Source organism: Hemicordylus capensis, chromosome 4 (assembly GCF_027244095.1).
Source record: "Hemicordylus capensis ecotype Gifberg chromosome 4, rHemCap1.1.pri, whole genome shotgun sequence".
NCBI lineage: Eukaryota > Metazoa > Chordata > Lepidosauria > Squamata > Cordylidae > Hemicordylus > Hemicordylus capensis.
The window spans coordinates 101,737,093-101,762,653 of record NC_069660.1 but is presented as its reverse complement, the minus strand read 5'-3'; the positions used below and the strand labels follow the sequence as shown (position 1 = coordinate 101,762,653).

At 42.8% G+C, this 25,561-nt stretch overlaps 1 protein-coding gene across 12 annotated transcripts in view; it reads right to left on the bottom strand.

Moving 5' to 3' along the window:
• PATJ (PATJ crumbs cell polarity complex component) overlaps window positions 1-25,561 on the bottom strand; it is a 260,848-nt gene that overhangs the window by 166,596 nt on the left and 68,691 nt on the right. For all 12 annotated transcript variants that reach the window (XM_053243239.1, XM_053243238.1, XM_053243236.1 and 9 more), the window contains 2 exons: window positions 2,532-2,741; window positions 1,785-1,898 (listed from right to left, as the gene is read on the bottom strand). In XM_053243239.1, the coding sequence (XP_053099214.1) occupies window positions 1,785-1,898; window positions 2,532-2,741 (324 nt within the window). The remainder of the gene's footprint in view (window positions 1-1,784; window positions 1,899-2,531; window positions 2,742-25,561) is intronic.

The following is a 25,561-nucleotide window of genomic DNA, read 5'->3' as shown; positions in this document are numbered from 1 at the left end:
CCAAAACCCTGGAGACCAAGTCAGTATGGATATGAGCAACTTTATCTGCAAAGTGACATGCAAACTGGGCTCTAGCCTGAGTACGGTTGGATTCATCCCAGCTCTTTCTCCAGCATTGTTCCAGCCAATGTTTGAGTTGTTTCATTGCCCTAAGCTCTGAGGAAAACCAAGGAGCAGAAAGGTCTCCACCAAGGTGAAGAGGGCATTTTGAAATGACCGTGTCAATAGCCCGAGCTGTCTCCATGTTCCAGAGGATTCACTAGACAGAGTCACCAGCTCTGGATACTAGAAACTCCCTGAGGACTGTCTGGAAACTGAGAGGATCCATAAGCCTCCGGGGGTGGACCACTCTAAGTGGTCCACCACCTCTGCAGAGGGTAAATGGAGCAGTCAAACTAAACTCTACCAGATGATCTGTCAATGACAAGGGAGTTATTTCAAACTCTCCCACCTCCATGTCATTTATTCCCTGGTCAGCAGAAACCAGATCCAGAGTATATCATGCCACATGGGTGGGGCCTGATACCAATTGTGATAGGCCCATGGTTGCCATGAAGATCATGAAATTCTGAGCAGCAAGGGGGACTTCACCATCGACACTGTAGTCTCCCAAGACAATAAGCTTGGGGGAATCCAGAGCCACCTCCAAGAACAACCCTGCCAACTCAGATTGGGAGACTGAAGTGCAGCGGGGTAGTCGGTACACCAACAGAAACTCCAACCTATCTCGGAGACCCACCCTCAAAGACAAACATTTGAAATTCTGGGATTGCAGTTTCACACTATTAAAGGAGTGGAACCAGACAACTGAAACAAATTCATATAACACATTGATATATTTAGCAATACATTACTTTGGTTTCAAGTATCAAGTTCAGAGAGCAGCGCTATTGCCAGAACTGGGGCTTCTCGTTCCAAGGGTGTTAGAAGGCTAACTAGAACTGGCAGGTCTTCAGTGGACTCCTCTGAGTGACAGAATGAAGCAGGGCTGTGTCCTTGGATTGTGGTGGAGCCACTGCCTCAAGTTGTCCTGTTTTTCCTGGTTTGTGTATATGTGTGTGTGTGCGTGTGCATTGGAGTGCTCCTGGGGGCATAGTGTCACCTAGGATCTGGGCCAGAGGTTCTTCCCACTATAACATTCCCTGAACTGTTCACTTCATCCCCTTTTTGAAGGATCCTGCATTCTACTTGCAATTTTGTAGTCATCACTTCTAAACCGGCTTTATGTGCATACATGCTTTCCTCTCTCTTTCCCCCCATCCCGAACTCAGATGTCCTCCTCCTCTTTCTGGGTCACAGCAACCTATAGTTTGTCATGATCCATATTGGGCAAACTATAGTTTACAAAAACCAAATCAGAATTGGAAATCCAGTTCAAGCTGTGGTTTTCCATTCTTGTTTTTAGTTCAGAGTACAGTTTGTGGTAACCAGTTGGCTCACAATAAACTATCCTTTAAAGTTTATGACACACTAAACAAGAGTGAAGGGATTTTAATTAAACTAACTGGCCCGATGTTCCCCAACCCTGTGACAGATATTTTCAAGGAATTTAGGAATGTCCAAGACTTTACTGTTCTGAACACAGACATATGCTACCTGGAACAGAAAAACCTATACCCTAGGAACAATATTTAAGCAACAGTGAAATTTATTTGAGTGGGTTATTTAGAATAAGTGCAACTGAAAATACATAAATTATTCAGTTTGTCCTGGCTGAAGAAACTGCACCCCCAAACCCTATTCACCTCTACCTTAATTTAATGAAAATAAAAATCAATAGATACCTTTGGAGTCTCGAGCATTGATGACTCAGAATTATTGATCGATACTCGAGAGGAAGAATTTCTGGTAATACTGTCGGGATCCACAATAGAAGTCCCTTGCTGCATAATTCCTCCCTTAAAAAACAAACAAACCAATAAACAGAAGAGTACTAAAGCCAACTTTTTGAAAACAGAAGAGAATTAGTTTCTAGAAGGCATAGCTGGAAAGGAAGAAAAGAGGAATTGAGAAGGTAAACAATAAAGATAGCAGTCATGTAATGAGAAAAAGAATATGGAAATATAGGGAAATGTGAAGAGAATGGCGAGAAACCAATAAGCCAAACATATGGGCAAGATAAAAAATATACTCAACCCCTTATGCCACACTAATTTTATTTCCCCTGCTTTGACTTACTTTCCAATAAGTTCCTATATAAATAAAATTAGCAAACCAGCACAGCAATTTTCAAACTCATCATCATCTATGCTTTCCATTTCAGCATAGTGTTAACATTTTTCATTAGCCATTTTAAAGTTGTGGGCCAAAAGATGTAAGAGCACCCGTTGCTATAGGATTGCAGAAGCTAAGAGGGTGTGGGCTCTTTCAGTCTGTTCATGCTCCATAGAAATAAAATAAGATTTTTAAAAAATACATTTTTAAAGTTCTATGAAAAATTGAATCCCATTTTAAAAATCCCACTCCAAGTGAAGCTTTATTGCACTGTAAAAAAAGTGTAAGTTACATAAGATAAAATGAAGCACCCTTACCCCTAAAGGTTTGCAGATTCCAAGAAGAACATTCCCTGGTGGTGCAGATTTCAACACTTCTACAGCTTCTTCTAGAGTAGTGTTGTGCAAACAGGTTTTATTTACAAATATCAGACGGTCACCGGGAAAGAGTTCACCCCCACGCTCAGCTACTCCATTTGGAACTAGTGAGCTGACCACAAATGCTGTCTGCGTTGGATCTAAGGGATCCTGGGAAATAAGCAAAAAAGAAAAAGAAAACCTATTACTAATTTATTCCTCTAAAGGAAAAGTTCTCCAAACTATCAACTGCGTATGCATACCCATCTACAAGAGACCTTTATCACTGCATAGCCTTACGATATTTGTGGAGAGGTTTGCCAAGTCAAATTTATAAGGATACATGGGGCTGTAGCCCATGGCAGAGCATCTGTTTTGCATGCAGATGGTCCCAGATTTAATTCCTACCATCTCGAAGTAGACTCCCGTCTAAGACCCTGGAGAGCCACTGCCAGCAGGCAATACTGAACTAGATGGATTGTGGTCTGACTCAGTATAAGGCCTAAGTACCTAAAGCTGGCAAGAGTGAGAAGGAAGGAAGGACTTTCTCACATCAAGACCAAAATCATAGCACACACACACAACAAAGAACCATGGAAATGATCAAAAATGGCTCTCTGTACATTGCAAACAACACTATACAGATTAAGGTCATGCTGTACGAGTTCCTATTTTAGATATAAGATACAGCATTCTGGAAGTTGAGATGTATAGGATTAGGTAAAGGTAAAGTGTGCCGTCAGTCGGTGTCGACACCTGGCGACCACAGAGCCCTGTGGTTGGCTTTGGTAGAATACAGGAGGGGTTTACCAATGCCATCACCGGTGCAGTATGAAATGATGCCTTTTAGCATCTTCCTATATCGCTGCTGCCCAATATAGGTGTTTCCAGTACTCCAGGAAACATATCAACGGAGATTCAAACCAGCAACCTCTGGCTTGCTAGTCAAGTCATTTCCCCATTGAGCCAGGATTAGGATGCAGCAATCTGTCAGCTTTCCACACATCAACAAATCTGACTCAGATGAATACAGTTTGGACAGTTTCCAGGGTTAGCTTCCTACAACTTATACTGTATGTGCATGTTCTGGAGAAAAAGAGTTACAAAGCCTCTTGGGGATCTGTTCATGTTTTCACTCATGCTTTATGCTTCTGGCTAGACAGCTAAAAATGAAACTTTAACTTTACAGACTGGTTTAAATCAGATCTACATGCTTGCTTTACAATTCTACATATGATTTTACAATTAGAGACACAATTAGATTATTCTCTTCAAACTCTTTAAAACCAACTCATTTTACATTTGCTCTTAAGATACAGCATAATGCAGTATATATATGGTTTTGTTTTAATTCTGCAGAACTGCTACCTACAACATTATAGAACTGTTGATCAAGAAGTTTGAAAGCAACTATACCATACAAAAACTACCAAAACAGAGGAAGATTACATTGGCATACATCCAGCTTGGTCTTGCTAGTCCAGTCTAGTCTGCTAGTATAATGCTATTGCACTAGTTCAGAGATAAAGCACAGTGATTATTTATTTATTTATTTATTTAATGCTATTGCACTAGTTCAGAGATAAAGCACAGTTATTTATTGATTGATTGATTTGATTTGATTTGATTTGTATACAGCCCTTCCAAATGGCTCAGTGATGTTGCTCAAAGAAAGGAATATCTGTTCCAGACTAGTGATGCACTAATGAAGGATGTTGACAAATTTTCCAACAATGCATAAAGACAAACCTCGTTATACATGGACTCTGTATCAGTGGTTTTGTTTATTCTCAGGTGTCTACTTGATACCCAATTCCATTATCAGCAGATACGAAAGAGTTAAAAATCATGTATCTGTGGTTCCTAAAGGACCGGAAGTGACCACGGAGGTCGTTTCTGGCCACCATTTTGTCAAGGAGTAGCCATTTTGTGGCTCATTTCTTTTTTTAAAAAGCATTTTTTCTGTGATGTTTCACAGGGAATTTGGCCCTGGGGGGCGCATACCTGGACAGTTGGACACCCAGAACATGGTAGAGGACTTTTTCATGTTTTTGCCTCTTTCCCCACTTTTCCAGCTTCTAGGAACCTAAAGCCCCACCCCTCGATTCAATCAATGTGGCCCCTTCAGTCACATTTCCCATAGGTTTGACTACTATGTTGACCCCCAATCGCTATAGAACTGTCAGCTCACTGATCACATGTTTCTCTGTGTGAACCTTTCAGGCAACACATCCAGTCACTGAGAGCCATTGCTTGAGAATGGAAAAGAATGGCATGTATGAGGAAAGTGCCATTTAAACCCAACACAAGCATCTGTAGCTGAAGGTTCAAAAGGCAAAAGTTCAACCTGGACTACCAAATAAAATGATTGATAAGTTCAGAGCTTCACTATCCTTGCTGCTTACATGACTTGGCCAGACTCAGAAAAAATGATCAAGTGGCTCCCCCCCCCCCCCGCGCCTTTTCTTTAGGTGGAAAGATTAAGGCATAACACTACATTTTCTTTAACTTGTAAACTTTTTCCAAGAGTCCCCATTTGGATGAAAGCTGCCCTTTAAAAGATATCATTTCAGTATAAGGAGACAGCCAGGAGATCTAGAAGCCAAATTCTATTAGATCAGAGGTCAGTCAGCTATTGTAAAATAAACAAAGTTGTCAATTACTAATTAAATAGAAACACACTGAGTAAACTAAAAAAAGTGATTTGCTAAAGTTTATAAGTACACCACCATTTTCAAGCAGAGGGAGCTCTTGTACAGCAAGAGAAGAGAAACTACATAATGGGAAAGATTAATCAGTTAGAAATGTGTATACCGAGATAAACTGGTTTGTTCCCAAAATACTGGAATGACAGTATAAATTGCTGAGAACCGAAAACCATATAGAAGCGAATTCATTTTATAATCAAGCAATGAGATGTTCAAAAGCCAGGTTTTTGTTGAAAGACTTTGGAGTTCTCCGGCTTTTCCTTTGTAGAATATACTTTTAAGCTACAGCATCCTTTCGTAAAAAGCCAAGAGTTATTTACAATATGTCCGTTTTTGTGAGGCTTGTTCAGCTGTTTATAATTTTAAATGGGTTGAATCCCAAGAAGTGTGAGAAATCCCATTCACATGGCGGCACTGTTCTGTGAACTACTGTGCAAGCACTAGCCTCCCCACTACAAAGAAAGCTCTAATGGCTGGGGTGGGCAAACTTGTAGTTCAACAACAGCTGAAAGGTCAACTCCCATCATTCCCAGCCACAATAAATTGTAGCTGGAAATGATGGGAGTTGTAATTCAACAACAGTTGGAGGGCCAAGTCTGCCCACTCCTGCTGTAATAGCTAGGGTGCAGTCAGTTAAGTGGGAAACATTTTGCACTCCAACCATTAGGGCTTGCTTTGCTGTGGGGAATTATTTGTGTTCCAGCACTTAGGGCTTGCTTGTCTTTTAAACTACTTGGGATTTTAAACTATATGGGATCCAGAAAAAGAATAACAGGTTACTCACCTGTAACTTTGGTTCTTCTAGCGGTCATCTGTACTTTTACACTAATGGGCTATGCACCTGTGCAGAGACCGCGTCAGAATCTAACACGCTCAATTCTCCTGCTTTGGGCAGGAACCCAGCCGCTATATGTGGCTGCGCCACTCCTCATCCCCTCAGTCACAGAGTCCAGCTTCAGTGAACTCCACGAGGAGAACGGGAGGGCGTGTAAAAGTACAGATGACCACTAGAAGAACCAAAGTTACAGGTGAGTAACCTGTTCTTCGATGTGGTCTCTGTCTTTTACACTAATGGTCGCATAACAAGCTAGCACCCAAGGAGGAGGGAAGACAGAAACAATATGTAATCTGCCAGAAGAATTTTATTTCAGAAAAAGCACATCAACCAAAAATGGATTGCAGGACACGCCTGCCAAATACAACATCATTCCGTGCCTTGGCATCAATTGCATAATGACAGATAAATGAATGGGATGAAGCCCAGGTAGCTGCCTGACATATAGCGTCCAACGGGACTGCACGATCAAAGGCCACAGAGGCCACAACGGACCTAACAGAGTGTGCCTTAACCGTTGCAGACAACTGTTTATAAGCCAATTCATAACAAAGCTCAATTGTGGAAACTATCCACCTGGACATGGACTGGGTCGACACCTGGACACCTTTATGTGGCCCATTGTACAGAACAAACAAGGCAGGAGATTTCCTCCATTCAGCAGATCTCTGAACGTCGAAATATAATGCCCTTCAAACGCCCAAATGATGTAACCTTTTCTCCACATCTGATGATGGATTTGGAAAAGACATGGGCAAAGTGAGCAGGGATGAATGGTGAAACATAGAAACCACTTTGGGCAGGAACTGGACATCTGTCCTGAGTAGGACCTTGTCCTTATGGAACTGAAGGTACGGTTGGTCAACCCTCAGGGCCCTTAACTCACTTACCCTCCTTGCAGAGGTAATGGCCACCAAAAAGTCGACCTTCCAGGTCAGGAGACGGGGATCAATTGAAGCCAAAGGATCAAATGGCGGCCGCAGCAGACCAGCCAATACTACCGATAGGTCCCAGGCTTGTGACATGCCAGGATCACCTGGGAAAATATGTGTTAAACCTTCTAGAAAACTTTTCACCACTAGGTCGTTAAACCATGAGGCCCAGTTGATGGGGGAACACGCTACAATGGCAGCCAAATACACCTTAAGGGATGAAAGCTTTAAATCAGACTCTTTAAGGGACAACAGATAATTACATATATCTTGTACAGATGAATTACACACATCAAACCCATGTAGGGAAGCGAATGAACAGAAACGAGACCACTTGTGATCATATTATTTCCGTGTGAACTGCTTCCTGGCAACAACTAATACTTCCTTAAGTCTCAATGGGAAGTCGGCAGGACCTTCCATGCCATCAGGTGGAGGGACCGAACATCTGGGTGAAGCACCTGTCCCTTCTCCTGTGACAGCAGGTCCGGTAGAATAGTCAGGCATTTCCAATCCACCACCAACCACCTCAGGGCCAGAAACCAAGGCTTCCTGGGCCACCACAGGGCTATCAGGATTGCCCTGGCCTGATCCACCCTCAGTTTGCGCAGGACCCTCCGAATGAGTGGAAATGGGTGAAACACGAAGGCATCGCCTAGAGAACCCACACCCTCTTTCAAATAATTGATGTGTTGAGTCTTCTCCTTGGGGGACCAATAGCCACTCGGACAAAACCCTTCTAGGTGTGCCCCTCAACCAAGCTCCGAGGCATCTGTCGAGACCACCCAATGGGATTGAGGGTCCTGAATGATGGGCTGAATAAAGTTCCTGCTTCACCACCTGAATAGCCTCGTGAAAAAACACTTTTGCTGGATCCCTCTTGTCCTGTGGGAGAAGATCCAGGAAAGGACCCACCTTCTCCCACAAAATGTGGTTATATCGGGCATTATAAGCCTGATAATTGGCCACCCCCAAGTGTTGGACTGAGGCCGAATAAAGCCTTCTCCCGAAGGAGTCCAATTTTCTGCCCTCTTTGTCACACAGTGCGGACTGGCTGTGACCCCTGGTCCTTTGCAAGGACACCTCCACAACAATCGAATTTGGGGTGGGATGATTTTTCAAAAAGGTTGTAATTTTCTGCAATTGCACCCTGTAGAAATTCTCTAAACGCCTGTTAGGCTGGGAAAAGCATCACCGGCTTCTTCCAGTGACAATGCTGCGTTCAGGGGCAAAGTGGCCGGTACCTTGGCCTCCGAATCAATAAGGCTGAATAACGGGTCTAGTTCTCCCTTTAGTTGGGTACCGAGGCTCACTCCCAAGGCTGAAGCCATTCGGGTCACGAAAGGGGAGTACAGCATGAAGTCCTCTGATGAGGAGACAGGCTTAGAATCCGACTATATATCAAGCGGGGACGAGCCCATGGAAACAACTTTAGTGTCCTGGGAGCTTGCATCACTCTCATACTCGGGCTCCGGGGGAACCAAAGCCAGTGCGGTGTAGTGGTTAGAGTGCTAGACTAGGACCAGGGAGACCCGAGTTCAAATCCCCATTCAGCCATGAAACTAGCTGGGTGACTCTGGGCCAGTCACTTCTCTCTCAGCCTAACCTACTTCACAGGGTTGTTGTGAAAGAGAAACTCAAGTATGTAGTACACTGCTCTGGGCTCCTTGGAGGAAGAGCGGGATATAAATGTAGTAATCATCATCATCGTCATCATCATCTTGTGCTATGGGTGTCAAATCCGAAGGGGAGCCCAGTTTGCTATTCGGATTGTCCAGTACCAAAGTGGAAAGTCCTGCCAGCAATACTTGGATAGGCATGGTAGTCTGTTGTATCACTGGGACCAAAGGGGGTGGTTCACGACGCTCGTTTCGATCCCTCGGGGACCACTGTGGTGAGTGGTAATGCGGCCTCCCTTCCGAGTGTGAGGGGGGTTCATGCCAACCCTCATTGTTATGGGCTTCCCATACGTGGGGCCATCCGAGTAACAAGACCAATAGTGGGGCTGAACACAGTCCAAATAGTCAGACTGATAAGTCCACCTGGTATTGATCGCATGACCCAGAGTCCTGGCGTCAAGCGCCATAAGAAGGCTCAACTTCACTTGAGCAGCGATATTCCGCCACACAGTATCGATCCAGATATGATTGATCACGATGGTCCCAGGACCGATCCTGTCTGTAAGCCGAGGAGCTTTCTTCCGAGTCCCAACAGGCACCACGATCCGTCAGGGGGATACACTCCTGTTGCCTTCAAGGAGGCGACTGACGCCTAGGCAGCCACAATGCATCTTCTGCGGGCTTGTTTGGGGAATAGGCCTCTTCCTCCTATGAAGAATACGCCGGTTCACCCGTTTCCACCGAAAGTTCTCTATTTGATCTAGCCTGATTGTGGGTCAAGTCCAATGACTCTGCAACCACAGGCGGGCTAGGCTGTGCCAACACAGACAACTTCTGTATGGGGCTATCCGAGGCCACTTTAGTCTTCTTGGCCACAGGGGCCTCCGACACAGGAACCTCCTCTGTCTTCTTCCTCTTGAGTATAGGAGGGAGGTGTCGACCCACTGGCAAGTCATGATGCAACTTCAGCTTCTTCTTCTTTATCTTAGGTACGGAAGTTACAGGAAACTAAGATGATTTTTGTATCACGGTAGCCGAACGCTGCAGAGGGTCTTCTCAGCACACCGGATCACTTGACGTCGTCCAAGGGACAACCTTAGTGGGCGTCGATACTGGTACCGAGCTCAGGTTCTTGGTCTCTACAGGAGCAGAAACAGAACACTCCGATATCCCCGATGAAGCCATTTTCACGCATCACTTCAACGATAAGGCTTCTGATGAACGGAGAGCCAGGTTCTACAGGGCTGCGCACAGGTGAGAAGCCCTACTTTTGTGAGCCTGCTTCGTGAACTTCTGACAATGAAGACAGGTCTCAACAATGTGGTCAGGCAAAATTGTATGGGAAGAGGTGGTTCTTCAGTTATCCTGGCCCCAAATCATTTACAGCTTTAAAAGGTAATGACCAATACTTTGACCTGGATATTGACCAGAAGCCAGTGCAAATGCAGAGTCACTCAAATGCTCCAAAACCCAAGCTCTGATCTGTATTCTCACTACTACATTTTTACCAACTGACTTTTCTGAACACTTTTCAAAGGCAGCCTCATATACATTACATTACAGTGCTACAATCCTGTTTCTGCTTGATCAGAAGAATTTCAGGACAAATAACAAGATATCAGAAAAGTAGCAATGCAGGTTCTCTGCTCAGTCCCTCACTGTATTACTTTTTTTTTTTTTAATGACAACTTGATTCTACCTCCACCCCGCTATTTTTCATCAGCAAGGGCTATAATTGTGAGAGTGGGCTTACAACTAGTCTATTATGATTTCCATTCTGAATACCACTATCCATAGTTTTATAGTCTTCTGCTGAATGCTAAGACTGATAAGAATTGACATGATCCAAAGAAGTCATTTATACATACATAAGTCAGCCATCTTGTGATTTTTTTTACCTTTTAAAAGATTGGGTAGAAATATCTTAATCAACTAGTTCAAACACATATATTTTAAATACAGAAAGTTTCTATTCAGATCAAAATCTAAAACTTTCCCTTGAGATATTACTTTGATCCTTCATGCCTATATCTCACTAATTATGCTTCATATAATCTCTAGAGCAATGAAGAAGTGTGTAGTGGCTGTCTCTGTACAAGCTAATGATTCATTCACTGTGTGAATTCTCTTGGTATGAATCTTATAGTACCAGTTTCAATCACATGCCAATAAGACATAAAATAAATAAATAAAAGAAATGATGGATGTGTCTACTCCAAATGTATGCTATTTCAGTATTGGCCAAGAGAGGGCACTAGTAGACAGCAACATCGATTACTAAATGTGGTCAGTATTGGTAGCTACTGAAACTATAATTCTGACCAAGCATTGGTTTAAATTTACTTTCCCCGTCAAAAGACATGGAACGGTTACCTGGATCGGGTTATTCTGCAACTACAGCCCTCTGTGAACAGCCACCACATTTCTTTTTAAGAAGCATAAGTAAGAAGATGCATCAGACAACTCAGTTCTTGCCATTCGCTTTTCATTTCAGTATGGAAATATATTAGTGCTGCACTACTTGGGCTCTTAGTTCAGACAAACCAGCTTCCCAAAGAGAGCTGGCACACTCATGCACAATACATGCACTGCCACAAAAATACCAAGTACATAAAAAACAACATAGAACAGATAATGGACCCCCAAAACAAATACATTTCAGCATCAATTGTCTGTACAATTTTAAGTGACCATTACTTTTGCTATTCTCAATTTACATATGCAACATTCTGTACCACAAAGCCAAGAGAAACACACACTAGACCTCAGAGGTTGAAGTACAATTCATTTACATCACCAACATAAGTCGTGGTTTCTTCATTTCTGTGTTTTCCTTTCATATTTATACTAAACCTTTTATTCAATAATGTCAATGATTCAGGGTTATTGTTAACAACGCTGATGTAGCACTGGTTTGATAAAACTTGGGACTTACTGCAGCAAGATAAGCTCTATCTATCTATCCATCCCACCCTTCCAAAAATGGCTCAGGGCGGTTTACACAGAGAAATAATAAATAAATAAGATGGATCCCTGTCCCCAAAGGGCTCACAATCTAAAAAGAAACATAAGATAGACACCAACAACAGTCACTGGAGGTACTGTGCTGGTGGAGCCAGTTACTCTCCCCCTACTCAATAAAGAGAATCACCATGTTAAAAGGTGCCTCTTTGCCCAGTTAGCAGGGGTAGCTCTTCCCAGCTAAAAGCCTCTGCTGATCCTAATTAGAAACGTTTCTTTTTAAAATGTTGGTGACCCTTTTTAAATTCTATTGATGCCCCAAAGCTTGCCTATTTAAGACTTGAAAGGTCAAGCATGATTTTTACAATTTTACAAATATTGTAAATGAATTAAGTGAAGTAATGATCTCCAAAATTCAAAGTGTTATATTTGTTTGTTCCTCAGCAAGTTGTTTCTCATAATTTGTTTTCTTTTGTATATTTCTTCAAAAATTAAAAATAAGAATGGAAAAAACACTGACATAGGGTTGGTCTACATAGCTGTTCTGAAAAGAAATATCACCTGGAGATATTTCCCTCAGTTTTTGGATGTAAAGCAGTCTTGAAAAATAGCTCCACTTTGTAGGTCTGTAAAGCTAGAAAATTCACGGTGACCACCTCAAAAATTAAATGAGTCCTATGGCCTGCATCCTGGAGTCCTCACTATAATGTATTGTTTTTCCACTTACTGAAATTATTCCAAGTAAGGCTGGTTTTCACAACCCTTCAGGCATAGTAGTAGCTGTACACACCAAGTTCCAGCTGCTGATGCTGCTACTATAGTTGGAAGAGGTTGTGTGAAGATAAACTGACTTTAGATTCCTGCTGTGAGTGCTGCAAAGCTGTTAAGAGTGTCTGAGGAGGAAAAGGCAGCTCTGAAAGCAGGCACAAAAGGAAAGGAAATCTCAAAAGGTGCACAGAAGACAATGGATTGCTCAGCGCATGCCAAGTACATGACCTTGATATAGCTGTAAAGTGAAACTAACAAAACTGAATTCAAAGGCAGGGGAAAGTCACAGGAATAGAATGAGCATAAGTGGTTTGAGAATAGCTTCATACCATTCTAGTCAGAATAATCTAGCGTACTGTGTCAAGTTCTACGTTCCACACTTTACAAAGGATGTAGACCAGGGGTGTCAAACTCAATCACGTGGTGGGCCGAATTTGATTTCAATGCACCTCTAGGGGGCCGCACTCAAGTCTTCCTCCTCTTCCTCTCTTTCTTTTTACACCAGAATATGCTCAGGGGAAGGTTTAGTTTATTTTTAGAAAGAAATTCTGAACATCATATTTCCCTGTGACCTGCAGATACTTCAGCTAGCCAGCTCACCAGCTCTCCCTCCCCACTACCAGGGGCCTGACTCAACCAGCCCTAGGGAGAGAGTAAACGAGCCTCCACTTCCACTTTTGAGTGGCAGTGGTCGAGACCTTGGAGAACTGCCGCTGTTGTGGGGAGAAGAAGCACAGGGGGAAGAAGGAGCATTGTAGCAGGGTGGAGCAGCATGGCAGCCAGCAGCAGGGAGCATCAGCTTATTGGAAGCTAGACTGCAGAGCTCTGTGGGCTAGATCTGGCCCGTGGGCCAGCGATTTGACACCCTACATGTAGACAAACTGGAACAGATGACAATGAAGACAGCCAGGAGCCTGGAAAATTAACCCTACGAGGAAAGGTTGAAGCAATGGGTATGTTTAGCCTAGAAACAAAGGAGATTGAGTAATGACAGTACTCTTCAAATAGCTGAATGGCTGTTACATTGAAGAGGGCAAAGAACTGCCTTCACATACATCCCGGCTGATTGGGGACTAAATCCAACTTCTAAAGAATGGCTATGGAGGGATCTACTACTAGCCAAGCGATTAATGCTGCAGCAATGGGGAAACACCCAATCCATCAAGTATTAACGACTGGGAACACAATCTGCATAAGTTAGCAGCACATGAAAAATGGGCCTTTATTCAGGCAAATAAACCAGATAAATGGTCAGAAATTTGGGACAATTTCCTTGTGAAAACCAGCCTTACGTAACTGGAACAACAATACATTATAGTGAGAACTCCAGGGCAAAGTCAAAATGGTTCTTATTACGTGTCCATCAAAGCAGGCCAAGACATTCTGGTGCTGAAGCAGGGCCTCGGGTGTCAACCACTGTTGGACAGCTGCTGAAGAATGAAAGCCCAGGGCCCTTAGGAAGGTCTGCTGCTGAAGGCACAGCCCTCAGGAGGGCACACAACTAATTTCCAAAGCCGAAACTGTGCATATAGCCTTTTGTGTGGCAGTGGCTGAGCAACACCCTCAGCTACGAGGGTCACCCTACCTCCTTCTCCTACATCCCATTCAAAAGCTAAACCTCACCATGGATTTTGTGGGGGAGAGATATCCAGTTAGGAAGAGCAGTATGCCAAGAATCCTCTGAAACCACGAGTCATTCTTGTTCTTGGACATTGAATAGCAGCCTGCCTCTCTAGGAAGACATTAGATCCCCCTTTCTGAATTTCTAGATTGAAGAACGCAAAACCCTATTCAATGTTATTGTAACAGTGTACACTATTGCAAAGCTGCCTAGTAAGGCCCCTTGGCTAATACACAATGTAACTCTACACTGCTGCTGACCACAAGTAAACCTTTGTCTGCAAAGTCTGGGATACTCAGAGTTCCTAATTGTTCAGGGAATCTTTCCCAAAGTAGAGTTTTTGTTTCTTCAGACAAAACACTATACTCATGGTATATGTGCTGCTTTTCAATTTATGATCTAGAAGTTGGGGTAAGCAGCAAGGTGGCCATATTTGCAGATGACACCAAATCAGTGTTTCTTAACGTTTTTGGAGTCATGGACCACTACATTATTCATGCACCGTTTCCTGGACCAGCACCCCACCCTCAGGCACCCTCCCAAAAAACGATTTCAGACAGCTCTCTGGAGCTCATTTCCAGGTAGCCCTCGCTACTAGATAATGTTCATTTTGAGGAAGTGAAATGAACATTATCCAGCAGCAAGGGCTGCCTGGAAATGAGCTCTGGAGAGCTCCCAATGGCCCCCGTTGGCCCAAAAATGTTTTTTTGGGGGAGTGATTTTTTAAAATTAGTGATCCCTCATGGACCAGTACCCAATGCCTCGAGGACCAGCACCGGTCCACGGATTAGTGGTTGAGAAATACTGGACCAAACTATTTAGGGTAGTAAAATCCAGAACAGATTGTGAGGAGCTCCAAAACGATCTCTCCAAACTGGGGGAGTGGGCAACAAAATGACAGATGTAGTTAGCAAGTATAAAGTGATGCATATTGGGGTAAAAGCCAAAACAAAAAAACCCCCATCCTCACTACACATATACGCTGAAAGGGTCTGAGCTCTCAGTGACTGACCAGGAGAGAGACTGTGGGGTCGTGGTGGACAGTTCATTTAAAGTGTCCACAATGTGTGGCAATTATGAAAAAGGCAAATTCCATGCTGGGGATCATTAGGAAGGGGACTGAAAATAAAACTGCTAATATCATAATGCCCTTATACAAATCTATAGTGTGGCCACATTTGGAATACTGTGTACAGTTCTGTTTGCCATATCTTAAGAATGAAGTTCAATAGCTATCTTCCTTCCCCCATCTTCCCAATATAGTCTGAATCTAACCTACACCCCACTTCAGATTTATGTCCTGTGACATCACTTGAGAAGAAGAGTGTTATGTTAACTGAACAAAAGGTTTATTGTATGGCTATAAATGCATCCTTTCTTATATGAGATGACATGGTACAGATACAAATCTAAACAAACAAAATAAGCCACTTAAATGTATCAGACCTACACTTGCCTTTTAAAAAAAAAAAGTAACTTAAGATGCCCTCCTCCCCACACACTCCTCCCCTGCAGTGTACACTTAGACCCCATCACCACAGTGTGTCTACCTCTGGGCTTCTCTGCTGGATCCTAGAGATGGGACCTATGACAAACTCCACATGGTTTGAAAGCTACATTCAAGCATTCTCTGCAATGTTGTAGGGATCCTGCTGGCATACACATTGCTTCACTAAAAATATTGCCAATGTCATAAACATAAAGCCCAGTTGGACTTGAGGGAACAGGCAATGAAGAGACTGTAACCCAGGAATTCCTTAAAATACAAGTGCTTTATTCATCCAATATCAAAGTTGCACAGTCTAATAATTAAACCTATGCTTTCATACTTACATTCACTCATACTGGGTGGCCAGCCCAGTTAGGTGAAGATGGAAACCAAGGTTCAGGTTTCCAATGGTGATTCTCTGATGTTCCTAGACAATCTTTTTGATTTGGCTACCTTTTGTAACAGTCCAGGCTCTCTGCCTCTTTCTTTCAGTAACATTCCATCCCGTGCTTTCCCACACCAAGTTGTTGTACCACTTAACAGATGTGCAGCTGGTCACTTGTAAATTCCTTATCAAAGTACTGCAACTGTCTTCTCATCATGATGACGCCAGGTGTTTTCCTAATCAGCATGTACCTGCCAAACATGCTCTCAAGTAACTTATTCTTCAGTCAGTTCACCTAAATTACTATTATTTCTACCATTCCTGCATTCACACTAATTATAACCCTATCCTGACGCTAACCCAGACAATTGCTTGGGCTGGCCAAACCGTCTTATCACTTTTTCATAGGTTTAAAAAAATAAAGAAAAGAAACCATACAATTTCAAACAGAAACAAAAGAGATAACCACATACAAGATAAACCGCAACAGGGTCCAACCGAAGTAATGAGTTGCTTAGCCATACCTGCTAATAGATAGTCTTTATGAAAGATGACTTAGGACTGACAAGAGGAAGTACCTTTTCACACAGCGCATAATTAATCTATGGAATTCTTTGCCATGAGATGTGGTGATGGCCACCAGCTCGGATGGCTTTAAAGGGGGTTTAGACAAATGCATGAAGGACAGGTCTATCAATGGCTACTAGTCTGGTGGCTGTGGGCCACCTCCAGCCTCAGAGGCATGACAACTCTTAATACCAGTTGCAGTGGAGCAAGAGTAGGACAGAGGGCATGCACATACCTCTTGCCTGTGGGCTACCCAGAGGCATCAGGTGGACCACTGTGTGAAACAGGATGCTGGACTAGATAGACCTGGGCCTGATCCAGCAGGGCTGTTCTTATGACTTTGCAGCAACAGTTTTACCACCACAGGACTGCAAACAACTCCAACACCAGTCTCCATCCCATTGTCAAACACTGGAAAACCCAGTGTATCAAAGACAACTGGATTAACACATAACCCAAGCAAACCCAAGCAGACAACAAGCAGACCTAAGTCTGCTGCTCTTTCTTATGGCAAGTTTTGAGTAAAAAGAGTTGTGTGTGACTATTTCCTTATTTCCAAAAAGGTGAAGAGAACCCAACCCTTCTTGATTATAAAACTGCTGATTTATCACTGTGACTTTAATACAACCCTCAAATCCATAAATGTATTCAAGTTGTTAAACTGAAGGGTGCTTTTGTAGCAGTGGAAGAAAGACTTTGGAAAATAAGACATGGGTATTTATTGATCTGCAGTGGAGAGTACAGCAATGAATTTCATAAGCTCTGCTATACATCTGGCATTAATCAAGACTTCTGTTGTAGAAAATGTCAGCAAAGATCCGGAGGAAAGAACTACACACAAAGAAGAGAAAAATAACTGGAAGGAGAATTGGCAAAATGGATGCCTAGCTCTATTTCTTCATTTCTTTTTATGAAAATCCAGTTTTACCCCACGAAACTGAAGTGACTTACAGTTCTTCCCCCCCACCCACACATCCCCTCATTCTCCTGCTCTCAACCAAAGAGCTAACCAGAAAATGTCCATGTACTGGGGGAGGGGGGGAAGGATATCCAAGGAGACATGCTGTAATTTAAAAGTATCTCCTCAGGGACATAAACTTATTATTTTGCCAAGGCTGGCAGTCCCATCTGGCCAATCTACAGGTGCTCTCGGAAATCATATTGAATTGTGACAAAGCAGCAACAATGGAATTATTGGCGTTCCTGTGGCACTGTCATTTTATCTATGGTAGATATTCTGGTGCTATTTTAATTTTTAAATATATTTTGCCAACAATAAGAGAACTCCAGCCATGTTAACCTCCCAACTGAAATTCAAAATGCATGCATCAGAAAAACCTACATATTTCAAGTGGCATTAAAAAAATAATAATAATAACTCAGTCAGAATGTAAGATCAGCCCTGTTGGATTGTGTCAAGACCAACCTAGTCCAGCATCCTGTTTACCACAGTAGCCAACCATATGCTTCTGAGATGCCCACCAACAGGAGCCCCTCTCCCACCATAGCACATCTGCATACTGCCATCAGGTGTAGCATTCATTGATAAACATGTCTTCCATGTATTTGTCTGATCTCCTTTTAAAGCCTTAAAGCCTAGTGGCCATCACCACATCTTGTGGAAGAAATCCATAGATGAATGATGACCTGTGTGAAGAAGTACTTGCTCTAGTCCATTCTAAATCTCAATTTTCCAGATGTGGCCACACCACAGATTTGTATAAGGGGATTTATAATATTAACCATTTTATTTTCAATCTGATCGATCTCTAGCATGACATTCTTATGCTTATTCTTCTTCTAAGACTGACATTTTCATTGAGCCATCCATCACAATCCAAAGTTCTCTTCAGTTCAAACCCTATCGACACATATGAAGATTAGTGGGGGTTGTTGTTTTTGCTCCAATGTGCATCATTATTTACATTGAATCACATTTGCCATTTTGTCAGAAATGAGATCACAAGCCAATTGGAAGGCAGTGGAAGAAAACCAACCAGCAAGGGAAAAACAAGAAGTTGACAACAGCCCTCCAATCTGGCGCCTGGGACTGGCTGCCAAAGCAGCTCGACCCATCAAACCGGTTCACTTTGAACTAGGTTTGATTTGGATCAATCTAGGACTGGCTCCCTTTCCTGAAGGATGGTCACGTTCATGATCGAACCTCTCAAACATGCCCAGTTCATGGCAGGTTGGTTCGCGATCAAACTGGTTTCGCACATCCCTGTTACTAACTAAACACTAAGCATGCATATATATATTTTTAAGTCCCAGACTATCTCTGCCTGATTGCTAGCTTGAATAGTTCTCTTGCTTTGGAGGTTCTCTCAGTTATGAAGTGATTAAATGAAGGGTATCCTGAATTCCAGTACCAAAGTTTGGCTATGGACTAGTTGGTTAGTGCAACAATTTGATTTCTTCTTCCTATGACAGTAGCAGTTTCTTCCAGTGTCCTCGAATACAGCTTAAATTCAGGAACAGCAATGCTCATTACCCCCTTACTAACCTTCTAGGGTTTTTTAGTGTCCCATGCTTAGCTCTAGGCTTGTAACTTTTAAAAAAAAAATAATCAAAGGTATTTTGATTTCATAAAATTATGAGGACAGCTGGTTTGAGCTGAGCAGACACTTTTAGATCAGCTGAAAGAGACCCAACAAAAGATGTGGAATATAATCAAAGGAAAAGGTGGCCTGAGGGGAGCACACAGCTTGGATAGAGGAAAGGAGCAGGTGGTGAGAAGAGCCTATTTGAAGGGATGGCTGGAAGAGATTCAGGAACTGGCCCCAAACGTAGGAGCAGAAAGTTGTTTTATTCTTAAGGTATGTAAAAAAAATTAGTTCTTGTGCAACTTTAGTAGTTGGCTTTTGATTGTGATGCTCAGTGAATCGAAACAGCACTATGGAATCTCACATCCTAACTTAGCTCAGTTGTGCGTATCCCAATGAAGGAACTGTTGTTTTTACGTACCTTTCATAAATAACTTGTATAGATTCCAGTTAAGCAGGGGTCGCGGGGAGAGAGAAGGGAAGGGAAAACACTAACGGGAACATATGAGGTAGACAAGATGTCAATTTATTTTGTCCACCACGTTTGGATTTTTTAAAAGTTGTTGGGGCACAGTAAAAATAAAATGCTCCATTCTCCATAAACTCTGTTGCAAATTGGTTCAATTGTCCTGTAACCATCAATGATCTTCCCTGGAGTTAAAACAGTATGTTTTTTATTTATTGCATGTGACCATGGAAAACTGGTTTTCAAGGTGGTGAAAGCCAAAACAGATTGTGAAAAGCCTCAAAAGAATCCTTCCAAATTGGGTAAGGGCAAAAGGCAGATTTGCTTTTTCTGGAGCCGCCAAACCGGTATGGAAGTCCGGTGTTCGAGCCGGTTCAGAGGCGGGGGGGGCCTTTAAGAGGCAAGGAGTGTGCCCTTACCTGCACCCCCCCCACACCAGTGCTGTCCCCAAAAGTGTTGGTGCGGGGCTGAAGCTTACCTCTCTGCAGCCCTGGTCAGCATTGTACCGGAAGTGGCTGACACGTGTGTGCCCACAATGCTGCAGCCCCACACTGACACTTTTGGGTACAGCACTGGCAGGGGCAGAGCGGTGGGGCAGGTGAGGGTATCCTCCCTGCTGCTTAAAGCCCCCACTCCCACCCCCTAGGAGTGCACGAACCACTTTGTGCACATCCCTAGAGAGAAGGGGGAGCAAAAAGGAGAGTTTCAAATCTCCCTCCTTTTTCTCATATTTCCTTTAAAATTCCATTAATCTTTCAAATGTTCTAAGTAACATAAATCTGGTTTGAAATATTTAATTTCACAACAGCCGTGTAAGATAAGTTTAGGACCAACAAAAGGAAATACGTTTTCACAGAACACATAATCCACTTGTGGAATTCTCTGCCACAAGATGTGATGACAGCCAACAACCTGGATGGCTTTAAGAGGGGTTTGGATAACATAATGGAGGAGAGGTCTATCAACGGCTACATGCTACCTCCAGCCTCAAAGGCAGGATGCCTCTTAATATCAGTTGCAGGGGAGTAACAGCAAGAAAGAGAGAATGCCCTCAGCTCTTGCCTGTGGGCTTCCCAGCAACATCTGGTGGGCCACTGTGTGAAACAGGATGCTGGATTAGATGGGCCTTGGGCCTGATCCAGCAGGGCTGTTCTTATGTTCTAAGTTATTAATATTCCCGTTATCTTCATGCAAGTCCTACAGATCGCTATGTAAATTGTACAGGGTTGACTGCATGCAGGGGACTGCAACCTAACATTTTAGAAACTGTCCACATCTGCCTTTCAACATGAACTTTGGAAGAATGCTCCTTCCTGGGCCAGAGCGTAGGTTTTTAAAGACTTAAGCACAGACAACATTTTCTAACCACCTAAAAGAATTCAAATTATACAAAACTGTTTGAGGGTTTTTTTTAAAAATAATAATATTAATTGATGTTCCTTGTGTCCACCACTTCAAACTGTTTTGAGTTGGTTCGAGCCAACCGGCCCAGACAGTCGGACTGACCAAACCAGTCTGTGAAACTACCGTCAAATTGGTTAGATTTTATTATTTATTTATTTATTTACATTTTATATCCTGCTCTTCCTCCAAGGAACCCAGAGCAGTATACTACATACTTAAGTTTCTCCTCACAACAACCCTGTGAAGTAGGTTAGGCTGAGAGAGAAGTGACTGGCCCAAAGTCACCCAGCAGGTATTATGGCTGAATGGGGATTTGAAATCGGGTCTCCTCAGTCCTAGTCCAGCACTCTAACCACTACACCATGCTTGCTCTCATTCGAACTGAATTCAAACTGAATTTGAACGGAACAGTGGAAAACTGTCCTTGTACACCCCTAATTAGTAACCTTAAGAAAAACAAGCATGGGTGAAATAGAAAAATAATATTTTCCTCAAATGACCTTGCCCAAGAAGTAAATGGTTAGTAGGTAAAAGCAATTTTTTTTAAAAAAAGATCAGACAAAGGAGGCATGCATTGGAAGAAAAACAAATTCCATATTTTTTAAAAAAATGTCTCTGCCCTTTAAACTAGGAATAATTTAAGGGCAAGAACTTTAAATAACGGCAGTTAATAAAGAGATTTAAAGATAGAGGCACAAAGTCTACCAAGAATAATTAAATATGTACAAGCTACTGGCTCTCATCCAGACTAAGTTACTTATGAGTAGTCCCACCAGAATTAATGGAGCAAGTTACTACCTTTTCCCATTGGTCCCAACTGACCAGGTGAAGGAGAGAGATCATGGCCTTGGTGCATCTAGTAAAAGCCAAACTGGAATATTGGTTGGTGCATTTGATTAAGGGGCTAGGAAAAATGCTAAGAGTCTTGTAAAAATCAAGCAAGAATGCTTATACAAGTGCATTCTCCAGAGCAAGTTGAGGTTCAAATTCCAGTAGAACTGAGCTCAGGCCTATGCTGAAAGAGACTAGAATTTGCTAATACATGGTATTTGCATTTGATAGTCAATCTATGTTTCCAGTGATATGCCTGTTTTTGACTACAGGTGCAGGTTGTGCCCTTCAGGGTTCATTACAATCCAACAACCTTCACAGAGGTACAACACTAAGCTTCAGCTGTTCTAATAGATCATTCAGATGATACCACAACAAAGCAGACAGTAGGAAAGAAACACTATGTGAAAAGACATCTAAGTCCAATACAGACTTGACACTCCTAAGCTCTCCATGGTTAGGTGACTGGGAGCAGGCTGCAATTGTAAAGCTGTCCCCACAATGGATTATCCTCTTTTTCACCATGACTAAGGGTTACTTCTGCCTTAACCATGATAATGCAGACTAGTTGCCTCCTAATCATAGGAGGCAAGCAAGCTTCAAAGCCTGATTAAGTGGAAACCTGCATTATCATTAATCATGGTTATAGATGATACAGACATAACCCTTGACTATGGTTAATGCCACCAAAATGGAGAAATTAACGCATGTGTAGGAAGTGAGAGATTTCATTACCTTTTCCCAAATTAAAGATTAGTAGTACTGTACTAAGTCCACATCAGTCCCCAGAATATGACAGTTGCATCTTAAGCAGTTCTTCTGCAAAGAGGGAAATGTCTGCTGATTCTTTCCTTCTTCAGCCTCCACGTCCATCCCCAAAATGCTTCCTGACAATTGTGGAACTCTCTGGGTCACAGGGTTCAGCAAAAATTGCCTCTTGCACATGAATAGAACAGCAGCTTAGGATACAACACTCTTGTTGCTGGGTGTGGATCTATTTGAATCAACACAAACTTAGGTATTAGTAATAAAATGAGGAAAAGTTTTCAGACCTCTTAAGCTAAAATTAACAGCATAAGAACAGCCCTGCTGGATCAGGCCCAAGGCCCATCAAGTTCAGCATGCTGTTTCACACAGTAGCCCACCAGATGCCACTGCAACCCTACAGGCAGGAGTAGAGGGCATGTCCTCTCTCCTGCTGTTACTCCCCTGCAACTGGTACTAAGAGGCATCCTGCCTTTGAGGATGAAGGTGGCCTATAGCCCTCCAAATAGTAGCTGAGGATAGACTTCTCCTCCATGAAGTTATCCAAACCCCTCTTAAAGACATCCAGGTTGTTGGCTGTCACCACATCTCGTGGCAGAGAATTCCACAAGTTGATTATGCATTGTGTGAAAAAGTACTTCCATTTGTTGGTCCTAGATTTTCTGGCAATCAATTTCATGGGATGACCCCTGGTTCTAGTGTTAAGTGAGAGGGAGAAGAATTTCTCTCAGTTCACTTTCTCCACACCATGAATGATTTTATAGACCTCTATCATGTCTCCCCGCAGTCGTCTTTTTTCTAAACTAAATAGCTCCAGGGGTTGTAGCCTAGTCTCATAAGAAAGGTGCTCTAGGCCCTTGATCATCTTGGTTGCCCTCTTCTGCACCTTTTCCAGTTCTACAATGTCCTTTTTTTTTGATGTGGTGACCAGAATTGTACGCAGTACTCCAGGTGTGGCCGCACTATTGTTTTGTATAAGGGCATTATAATATTAGCAGTTTTATTTTTCAATCCCCTTACTAAAGATCCCTAGCATGGAATCGGCCTTTTTCACAGCTGCAGCACATTGAGTCGACATTTTCAACAAGCTGTCCACCACGACCCCAAGATCCCTCTCTTGGTCAGTCACCAACAGCTCAGATCCCATCTGCATATACTTAAAGTTGGGGTTTTTCGTCCCAATGTGCATCACTTTATACACTTGCCAACATTGAACCGCATTTGCCACTTTGTCGCCCACTGCCCCAGTTTGGCGAGATCCTTTGGGAGCTCTTCACAATCTGTTTTGGATTTCACTACCCGAAAGTGTTTGGTATCATCTGCAAATTTGGCCACCTTGCTGCTTAGCCCTACGTTTAGATCATTTATGAATAAATTAAAAAGCACTGGTCCCAGTACAGATCCCTAGGGGACCCCACTTCTTTCTTACTTCCATTGTGAAGACTCTCCATTTATACCTACCCTCTGTTTCCTGTCTTTCAACCAGTTAGCAATCCACACATGGACTTGTCCCCTTATCCCATGACTGCTAAGTTTCCTCAGGAGTCTTTGATGAGGAACTCTGTCGAAAGTTTTTTGACATAAGTATACTATGTCAACTGGATCACCTTGATCCACACACTTGTTGACACTCCCAAAGAACTCCAAAAGGTTTGTGAGGCAAGATTTACCTTTGCCAAAGCCATGCTGGTTCTCTCCCAGCAGGGCCTGTTCTTCTATGTGCCTTACAATTTTATTCTTGAGGATGCTTTCCATCAATTTTCCTGGAACTAAGCTAACCAGCCTGTAATTTCCTGGATCACCCCTGGATTCCTTTTTGAAAATCGGTGTTACATTGGCTACTTTCCAGTCCTGGAACAGAGCCTGATTGCAGGAATAAGTTAAATATTTTAGCAAGGAGGTCAGCAATTTCACATTTGAGTTCTTTGAGGACTCTTAGATGGATGTCATCTAGCCCTGGCGATTTGTTAGTTTTCAGTATTTCCATACAGTTTAGAACATCATCTCTTGTCACTTCTATCTGATTCAGTTTTTTTAGCCTCTATCCCCAGAAAGCCTGTTTCAGGAATAGATATATGCTCAGTATCTTCTGCCATGAAGACGGATGCAAAGAACTCATTTAGCCTCTCTGCAACCTCCATATCCTCCTCAATAATCCCTTTCACTCCCTCATTGTCTAATGGTCCAACCGCCTCCCTGGCAGGTTTCCTGCTTCTGATGTATTTAAAGAAGTTTTTGTTATTCTTGATACTTTTAGCTAAATGTTCCTCCCTTATTGTCACCTTGCATTTCTTTTGCCAGAGTTTGTGTTCCTTTCTGTTCTCTTCATTTGGACAGGCCTTCCAATTTTGGAAAGAAGTCTTCTTCCCTTTTATGGCTTCCTTTACGGCACCTGTTAGCCATGCTGGAATCCTCCTGGACTAAGTGGTACCTTTCCTTCTTTTGGGTATACAATCTTACTGTGCTTCTAGTATAGTGGTTTTGAGTAAACTCCATGCATTCTGGAGTGAAGTGACTCTCCAGATTTTCCCTTTCAGCTTTCTTTTCACCATACTCATTTTGGAGAAGTTTCGTCTTCTGAAATTTAAAATGTCTCTGTTAGACTTCCTTGGCGATTCTCTCCCCGCATGTATGCTGAATTTGATGGCACTATGGTCACTGTTCCCTAAAGGGTCAATGACACTGACTTCACACACCAGGTTCTGGGTGCCACTCAATATTAAGTCCAAGGTCGCCTTCTCTCTGGTTGGTTCCAAGACCGACCATTCTAGGGCACAGTCATTCAGTGAATCTAGAAATTTGACAGCTCTGTCATTACCTGACTGTGAAATGACAGTCTATGTGTGGGTAATTGAAGTCACCCATGATTACAGCCCTGCCTCTGAAGTCACCCATGACGCCGCCTCCCTGATTTCCTCCGGCAACTCCCAGTCATTGTCAGCATTTTGATCCAGAGGGCGATAGAATGTCTCCAGTAGCATGTTCCCTTTCAGGCCTTGTATTGTCACCCATAGGGTTTCTGTGGAGGACTCCAGTCCACCTAGGTTTTCTAGCTTGTTGTATTCTATGCCTTCTTTAACATACAGTGCTACTC